Raw genomic sequence first — 9,350 nt, 5'->3', positions numbered from 1 at the left:
AGAGAGAGAGAGAGAGAGAGAGAAAGAAAGAAAGAAAGAAAGAAAGAAAGAAAGAAAGAAAGAAAGAAAGAAAGAAAGAGAGAAAGAAAGAGAGAAAGAAAGGAAGAAAGATGAGAAAAGCGATGGGTTGCCTCCTGTACATACCCAGACCACAACCTGGGTATGAGCCCTAACCAGTAATTAAATCCATGACTTTTCGTAAGGGATGATGCTCCAAACAACCAAGCCACACTGTCCAAGGCAACGAATGTTCAGCTTTATAGCAACAGCATCCTGGGATAGTCAATTGCACAGCCACATTTTTAAAAATCAAGATAAGTAGCCCAGCTGGCGTGGCTCAGTGGTTGAATGTCAACCATGAACCAGGTCATGGTTAGATTCCCAGTCAGGGGGCATATGCCCGGGTTGCGGGCTCAAACCCCACTGTGAGGCATGCAGGAAGTAGCTGATCAATGACTCTCATCACTGATGTTTCTATCTTTCTCTCCCTCTCTACAATCAATAAAAATATAGTTTGCACATTGGCAGATAATCCTGTTCTTGATAGTAGACAGGAAATAATTGGCTACAACAGGTTCATGGAGAGGCATATTTTATTTTATTTTATTTTTTTGTTAAAATATATTTTATTGATTTTTTTTTTAAAGAGAGTAAGGGAGAGGGATAGAGAGTCAGAAACATCGATGAGAGAGAAACATCAATCAGCTACCTCCCGCACACTCCCCACTGGGGATGTGCCCCGCAACCAAGGTACATGCCCTTGACCGGAACCGAACCCGGGACCCCTCAGTCCGCAGGCCGGCGCTCTATCCACTGAGACAAACCGTTTAGGGCTAGCAACGAAAATAATTTTATGGTTGAGTCACAACATGAGAAACTGTATTTAAAGGGCCAGAAGGTTGAGAACCACTGTCTAAGGCAGTGATGGCGAACCTATGACACGCTTGTCAGAGGTGACACGCGAACTCATTTTTTTTGGTTGATTTTTCTTTGTTAAATGGCATTTAAATATATAAAATAAATATCAAAAATATAAGTCTTTGTTTTACTATGGTTGCAAATATCAAAAAATTTCTATATGTGACACGGCACCAGAGTTAAGTTAGGGTTTTTCAAAATGCTGGCACGCCGAGCTCAAAAGGTTTGCCATCACTGACCTAAGTCATTATTTCTTATTTCCATAATCATTTTACTCTAAGTTGGTGAAATAATGAGACTATGTAGAGAATTTTTTCTAGTTGCAAGATGCTTTGCAATGGAGTCATTAATTAGTAAGCTCAAAGTGAACTCTGAATTGGATACAGAAATTTGTGAATCGTATCTTCTATAATTTAAAAAACAGGAGACTTGAAAGGATGGTAACACCAAGAAGAGCGAGTCAAATATTAAAATTGCATCCTGAAATGATTCATAGAAAAACCTAATTTTCTATTAGTTTTTGTCATATGCATGAAACTATTCAGAGTAGAGAACAGATGGGGGATGGGGTGAGGGTGCATGGTGAGGCTGTGCCAAGACAATTCCCTTCTGATGTGTCCACAAAAGGAAAATGACTTTTATAGATTGCACTTATCTTCAAGACAGTCTAATTCCCTCAACTCCATTGTGTGCCTGGGAAAAGATATTAAAAATAGTTCCATAAGTGGTAAAGACTAATAGGAAATTACAAGCTCACTCTGGAAAGATGTGATAATAGAAAAGGAGTACCACATGCTGAATTTTTTACAGCTTTTTTTTTAAAAAAATGTATTTTTATTGATTTCAGAGAGGAAGGCAGAGGGAGAGAGAGAAATATCAATGATGAGCACATTGCCCTAACCGGTTTGGCTCAGTGGATAGAGCGTCGGCCTGCGGAGTGAAGGGTCCCAGGTTTAATTCCGGTCAAGGACATGTACCTTGGTTGCGGGCACATCCCCAGTGGGGGGTGTGCAGGAGGCAGCTGATCGATGTTTCCCTCTCATTGGTGTTTCTAACTCTCTATCCCTCTCCTTTCCTCTCTGTAAAAAAATCAATAAAATATATTAAATACTTTCTGTACCTAATTTAAAAAAAAAAAAATGATGAGCACCATTGATCAGCTGCCTCTTACATGACTCCCACTGGGGATTAAGCCAGCAACCCATGTGTGCCCTGACCAGGAATCAAACCATGACTTCCTAATTCATGCTGAACTGCTGAGCCACGCCAGTCGGGCTGAACAGCTTTTTCTATTGGAGGAATCTATTTGTCGTATTTATAGCAAAGGAAAATTGGAGGCCCCTCAGAAAAGGTAATGCAGAAAAATTAGATTACTAAAAGAAAGTATACATTTAAGTAGGCAACAAAATGGCATATATATTTTCAAAAATATACAAAATACTCTCATATGAAATGCCTTGATCTGCATGTAACCTAGTACTTATTTCATATTAACCAGATCCAGTTGTTCTATTACATATGTTTTAGAATATCTATTTTTTTTTAAAGTTCTAAAGTTTCTTTATATATACATTGATTTCAGAGAGGAAGGGAGAGGGAGAGAAAGATATAAATCTCAATGATCAGAGAGAATCATTGATTGGCTGCCTCCCGCATGCCCCCTACTGGGGATTGAGCCCGCAACCCAGGCATGTGCCCTTGACCAGAATCAAACCCGGGATCCTTTAGTCTGCGGGCCAACACTCTATCCACTGAGCCAAACTGGCTAGGACTAGAATGTCTATTTTTAAAAAATATTTATTTTTAAGTCAGTACATAAAACCTATATTTGTACACCCATATATAAATTATCCTGCTTGGTATCTCCTTGGATCCCAGATGCTAAAAGATTAATAAAACAAAATTTTAAAAACCTCAAGTCACCGAAACTGGTTTGGCTCAGTGGATAAAGCGTCGGCCTGCGGACTGAAAGGTCCCAGGTTCGATTCCGGTCAAGGGCATGTACCTGGGTTGCGGGCACATCCCTAGTAGGAGATGTGCAGGAGGCAGCTGATCGATGTTTCTCTCTCATTGATGTTTCTAACTCTCTATCTCTCTCCCTTCCTCTCTGTAAAAAATCAATAAAATATATTAAAAAAACAACAACAAAAAAAAAAACCTCATCACAGATTAACAAATAATATATTTATTCAAGTTTTCTCAATCACACTACTAAAATTAGCTTGTACTAATTTATTCTAGGTTTCCAGATAGACCATGCCTTTTCATTTTCTTTAAACCGACATACTGACTTTGCAGTCTATATTTTGTAAGAGAGCAGGTAACTCTAGCACAGAAGAAACTATATAATGTGGCACGGGCGAAGACTTCAGCGGCATTATTCCATTTTTATTTACCCAGACTGTTGCTTTCAGCCCTGCATTGAGGCCTCCTTCTATATCAGTTTCTTGTGTATCGCCAACCATCACACAGTCCTAGGCTGTACTCCAAGGAGATCACAGCAGTAATAAAATATGGAAGGTGCCGGTTTCTCTTCTTCTTGTTCTCCACCTACAACGATGGCGTCAAAATAGGACTGACAGGCACAAGCCTCAATCTTCTCCCTCTGGGTCTGTCTATCTCCATTTGTTAATAAAAGTAGGCAGACATCCTTTCGAAGTTCAGTGAGCATGGCTTTGACATCTTCTGCTAGTGTCATATGCTGTAAACGCGTGGATTTCCACAGAAAATAACATTCTTCAGCCAACTCCCTATTGGCTGCACCACCCTTTGTTTCCTGAATTGCTTCCTCCCAGTGTGAAGTCCTTTGATCAGTAATGCATACATTGGAAGAACGAAAACATTCCTTGCTGAGTTTAACTTGAACTTTGTCACAAATTATTTCAGCCTCTTCTTTGTAATGGTATTTTGATTGTAAGAGCTTTATTACCTAAGTAAAGGAAAACAGCTCCATTAACACACTTTATGTCTTTAATAGTTATGCCAGGAGAAGATGTGATCCTATGAACCCAGAGCAAAAAGATTCTAACTCCACTCCTCTTTTCCCCCCAATAATATTTATTATTATTATTTTATAGGATATTATTATTTTTAGAGGATATGTTCTTGATTTTTAGAGAGAGGAAGGAAGAGAGGGAGGGAGAATCATCAATGTGAGAGAAACATTCATCGGACACCCCCTGCATGCATCCTGACTGGGGATCAAACTCGCAACCCAGGCATGTGCCCCAACTGGGAACCAAACCCACAACCCCACCTGGGTGCACTGGATGACACTCTAGCCTACTGAGCCACCTGGCCAGGGTTCCTCTCCAATAGAGCTGTCGTCTGGCAGATCTATTATCACACCATTTCCATTGGGAATCAGTCTTATTTTTAAAGAACGTCAGAGTAAAGATCTCCCAACCTCTCTAAACAGCTCATTTATATATAATTTTTTTTTTTACCAATTTCTATTCTATAAACATTCTTTATATACAACTAATAAAAATCCTTCTTTTAGCAGTTTAAGTCCACCACATTTCATTCTGGTCATAAACACATGAACTTGTGCTTATACTTAGTAAAATATTTTAAATTTCTAACTATTTTTTAGACTCTTTCCAGAAATAACACTAGTTCACCTCACCTTTTCTTATTTTTAAAAATATTTTTATCAATTACAGAGAGGAAGAGAGAGGGAGAAAGGAATAAAACATCAATGATGAGAGAATCATTGGTTGGCTGCCTCCTGCAACCCTGGCATGTGCCCTGCCTGGGAATCAAAACTTGACCTTCTGGTTCATAGGTCGATGCTCAACCACTAAGCCACACCTGCCGGGCTAATTCTGTACTTTTAAAAATGTGTATGTAGCTCGGAATCAAGCATGTTCTGTGATTTCAGCAGTTTAATGATCCAGTGCTTCTTCCAAACCTAGGTTTCTAGATTTTAAAAACTCCAAGTAGTTTTGAGTCACTCTCTTTGCTACCCTGGTTCTGATTCCCTCTTCAGAATTAAGCACACCTCCTCATGTCTCCACAGCTCTTTATCTTGGCTTTTATTACATTAGGTTCTTATTCATTTGGCCTGTCTTCTAACATTACTAAGACCCTAATGTGGCAAGCATTATGCCCAGTGCTTACATACATTATTTCTACCTTTCTAACTCTCTAAGAGTTCCTTTGTTGAGATGAGGAAATAGAAGTTCAGGATTGTCGTGTAACTTGCATGAGCTTCCGTAGTCCACTTGCTTGCCTTTACACTATTGTATTAGGCACTTGGAGACTGGGTCTCTTGTCTTCATGACATTATCTGGGGGAAATTAAGTATGCAACCACCACAAATACTGGGTTGAGTGCTATGACAATCTTATGAACATCGACTGTGGAAATAAAAAGGAGCAAGTCATTCCACAGGATTGCTGGATAAGGCTTATCAAAGGAAGTAATAGTTAAAGCAGTTACCAAGCCCCTAAAGTGGGAATGGGAAGACGATAAAAATCACTCTAAAGAGAAGGAACAGAATGAACAAAGTCACAGAGCTTGGAATTTTGTAAACTGGGAAAGGCAAGAAGCTTAGTTCAGCCAAAATGAAAGTCATGTGAGGGAGGATGCTAAGAGATGAGACTAGAGGCTGCTTGGAATCAGTCTGTAAAGGGCCGAGTCCCAGGCTATACGAGATGCTACCCAAATCACCTTGGCACACACTATTCCCATATACTGTATCAATGGCTTCACACTGTAAGTACTTGGGCTTCTCTGCCTAGGCCCTATAGGGCTTTATTTGGCCTCAGGGGCACCCATACACATAGGCTGAGGCCAAAGTGTTGCCTGGGAGCAGGCCTCAACCAATGAGGAACAGAAATTGGTGAATCAGTATCACAACTTTCTTGCTCCTTGGGAGGAACATAAAGTCGGTTCTGCATACTATCTCAAAAATTCCCCAATTATTCACAACAGGAACCTGCTCATTTATGTAAACTGTATTCAATTCCTTCACTTCCCTTACTCCACCACTCCCTGGGATCACAGGAGAAAACTTTCGGCAGTGAAAATTCTCTAGAATCGATTAAGTCTAGGCTCACAACTGATAGCTGTGTAACTTCCTAGATCTCCTCAAAGATCCTCTGAAACCGGGCTGGCTTAGCTCAGGGTTGAGCATCGACCTATGAACCAGGAGGTCATGGCTGGATTCCCGGTCAGGACACAGGCCTGGGTTTCGGGCTCCATCCCGAGTGCGGGGCATGCAGGAGGCAGCGATCAATGATTCTCATCATTGATGTTTCTATATCTCTCTCCCTTCCTCTGAAATCACAATAAAAATATACTAAATAAGAAAGCCTGGTGACAGTCTTCCTATGTTTTAGTTCAACTCTGCCATCGTGGCAGCTTTAATGACATCTTTCTGGGTCCCAAAGCGCTGGAACGAATTTCAAGAACCCAGCTTGCCCTGACTGGTTTGGCTCAGTGGATAGAGCGCTGGCCTGTGGACTCAAGGGTCCCAGGTTCGATTCCGGTCACGGGCACCAAAAAAAAAAAAAAGAACCCAGCCTGCCGGAGCCGCGAGTAGACAGGCAGGTAACCCAGGCCGCCAGGCTTGAGGGCAGGCAGCCTCCCGGCCCACCCACCCTTTCCCGCGGCTCCCGCACCGGAGTCTCAAAGTAGCAGAGGCCAGAGTTCCGGGTCCCCTGCGGGATCCCGCACCCCGGGCGCCGGGTAAGCGGAGGAGGAAGGACACGGAGGGAAGAGAACCGGGGGAGGGCTGCGGGTACCGGGATATTACCTCCAACATGCCTTTCCTACTGGCCCCCGCCGTGTCGATGAGCGTGTTGTCCAGGTCAAAGAAAACGGCGCGCACGCTTAGCCCCATCCCAACAGCTGCTGGAGTACACGATGCTCCAACTCTGGCCTCGGCCGCGCATGCGCAAGGCAGGTCCCCGGGCAACGAACCCCTGGGCGGAGCTTTATGGGTCACCTGACCCTCCCTGCCCCGCCCCCTTCCCAACGCCAGGAGAGGCGGGAGAAGCGCGAGATCCGGTGGCGCTCCGGGACCCTGTCTCCGGGCTGCGCCGGGGGCGGGTAACTGCGTCACCAAGGGAGTGGTTACCTGATCAGCTGGTACCTAATCTCTTTTTCTGCTTATCTGCTAATCTCTTTTTCCTCTTGCTGTCCCGGGGCGGGGCTGGGGAGGGCTTGGTGGTGGTGGGATCGTGACGTCTGGCGCTCGGGAAGGAGACTGAGAAGCTGGCTTTTCGGGGTAGGCGTGCAGGCGGCAGCGGGACCGGTGTATTGTACGCGGAGTCACCGGGCCTTGCCTTCAGTTAGGGTACCTGTGTGTCTACTGTACTAAGTCTGCGACTATGGCCGTGGTGGGTCACCGTGAGGAACGGAGCGTAAGAAATGTCGAAACCTGCCCTCGCTCGGATACAGCGTCGGCCCGCCCAGTAAGGGCCCCTTGGAGTCGGTCCAGGGCACCTGTCCGGGTGCAGGCTCGATCCCCAGTAGGGGGCGTGCAGGAGGCAGCCCATCAATGATTCTCGTCCTTGATGTTTCTCTTTCCCTCTCCCTTCCTCTCTGCAGTAAATAAAAATACATTTTTTTAAAAAAATGTCCAAACTTATAGAGAACTGAGTTTATTTGAACCAAATTGATCACTGTGGGCGAGCAGAATCTCCATGGCTCAAGAAAATGCTCTGGAGAATGGCAGTTTTACAGCTTACTTTATACATTAGAATAAAAGGGGGAGAGGCAAGGATGGTTACATGAAATCCATTGGTGGTAGAGCAAGGGGATAGGAGGCAGCAAAGCGGGGAAAACTCTGGGATTTGGGTAAAAAACAAACTGGAGAGACACATGCTACTTTTACATTGGTGGGTACTGTTAGGGTCCCCAAGGAGGAACCCAAGGCCAAAAGGGGGAGAGGCAAGGATGGTTACATGAAATCCATTGGTGGTAGAGCAAGGGGATAGGAGGCAGCAAAGCGGGGAAAACCTTGGGATTTGGGTAAAAAACAAACTGGAGAGACACATGCTACTTTTACATTGGTGGGTACTGTTAGGGTCCCCAAGGAGGAACGCCCAAGGCCAAAAGTAGGAAGGGATTATCCATTTATTCGGTCATCTGGATACCAGACGGGCTGAGCCCCACAATGGCACCAGCACCCAGGGACCAGGGACGGGGAGTCAGAGATTTTAAAGGACCCTAAGCAGGCTTTGACCACGGGGAGTTCTCTGAGTGGGTCCAGATCCTGGGCAAGTCTGGAGTGGAAAGATACTGGTCTTAGCAAATGGAATGTGGTCTAAGTGGAAAGGAATGTCAGTTGCAAAATGATCTAAAGGTCAGTTTCCTAGGGGAGAGCTTAACGTTTCTATTATTTGATCAAATCTAATATTCCAGCCAAGTGGAAAGGAATGTCAGTTGCAAAATGATCTAAAGGTCAGTTTCCCAGGGGAGAGGATATCGTTTCTATTATTTGATCAAATCTAATATTCCAGCCTTTTCGTTTTATGGAATAGGGATGGAGGCCATTTCTTCCATAGTTACTTCCTGCTGAGGGAGAGGGGGTCGTCAAGATCATAGCCCTAACCGTTTGGCTCATTTGGCTCAGTGGATAGAGCGGGGGCCTGCAGACTGAAGTGTCCCAGGTTCGATTCCAGTCAAGGGTTCTCTCTCATCGATGTTTCTAACTCTCTATCCCTCTCCCTTCCTCTCTGTAAAAAATCAATAAAATATATATTTTTAAAATAAATAAAATAAATAAAAGTACTATGGTGGCCCCAGCCAGGTTGGCTCAGTGGAAAGAGCGTCAACCCGTGGACTGTCAGCCTGATTCCAGTCAAGGGCAGTACCTCAGTGGCAAGTTCGATCCCCAGCCAGGGTCAGGGTGAGTGCAGGAGGCAACCTATCAATGTGTGTCTCTCACATCAGTGTGTCTCTGTCACATAGATGTTTCTCTCTCTCTCTGTCTCTCCCCCTCCCTTCCTCTCTCTCTAAAAATCAATGGAAAAATACCCTTGCGTGAGGGTTAACAACAACAGAAAAGTACTATGGTGATGAAGAAATGCAAAAAGAAAAAAGGAAAAAATGGAGTATGACAGGAGTCTGAAAGAATCAAGTGACTCATCTTGGGTTTCCCATAGACTATTCACTTAATTTACAGCCATTGTTTACCTTTATAATATACTCTGGAAGTTTATCACCACTTATTTTAGAACTAGTAAACCTCCACCGTAAAATTTGCATATATGTAAATGATGCTAGATGGAAAAAAATGATATTCGAGTAAATTCAAGCTGAAAAAGGAGTAACTTAAAATTTTCTTCCACTTAAATGTTCTGAAAATGTGACTGCTATTTACAGAATAAGCCAGAAATTTTTATTCAAGGACTAAAACTAGCCACCATCAGTGTAATGGGAGTTGCTTTTACCCGAGGAGTGTGTTGCAAGGTTGGCAG

At 43.6% G+C, this 9,350-nt stretch overlaps 1 protein-coding gene across 1 annotated transcript; it reads right to left on the bottom strand.

Annotated features, from left to right (window-relative positions):
- Positions 1-3,080: 3,080 nt before the first annotated feature.
- Positions 3,081-6,844, bottom strand: NANP (N-acetylneuraminic acid phosphatase). The gene is given in 3 exon segments (XM_005866208.2): positions 3,081-3,394; positions 3,397-3,847; positions 6,680-6,844. Coding segments are annotated over 3 exon segments (741 nt in total). The 5' UTR covers positions 6,767-6,844; the 3' UTR covers positions 3,081-3,191.
- Between the last annotated feature and the right edge of the window lie 2,506 nt (positions 6,845-9,350).

Source organism: Myotis brandtii, unplaced genomic scaffold (assembly GCF_000412655.1).
Source record: "Myotis brandtii unplaced genomic scaffold, ASM41265v1 scaffold225, whole genome shotgun sequence".
Lineage (NCBI taxonomy): Eukaryota > Metazoa > Chordata > Mammalia > Chiroptera > Vespertilionidae > Myotis > Myotis brandtii.
The sequence above is the reverse complement of the archived record's forward strand: the minus strand, read 5'-3'. Positions and strand labels throughout refer to the sequence as shown.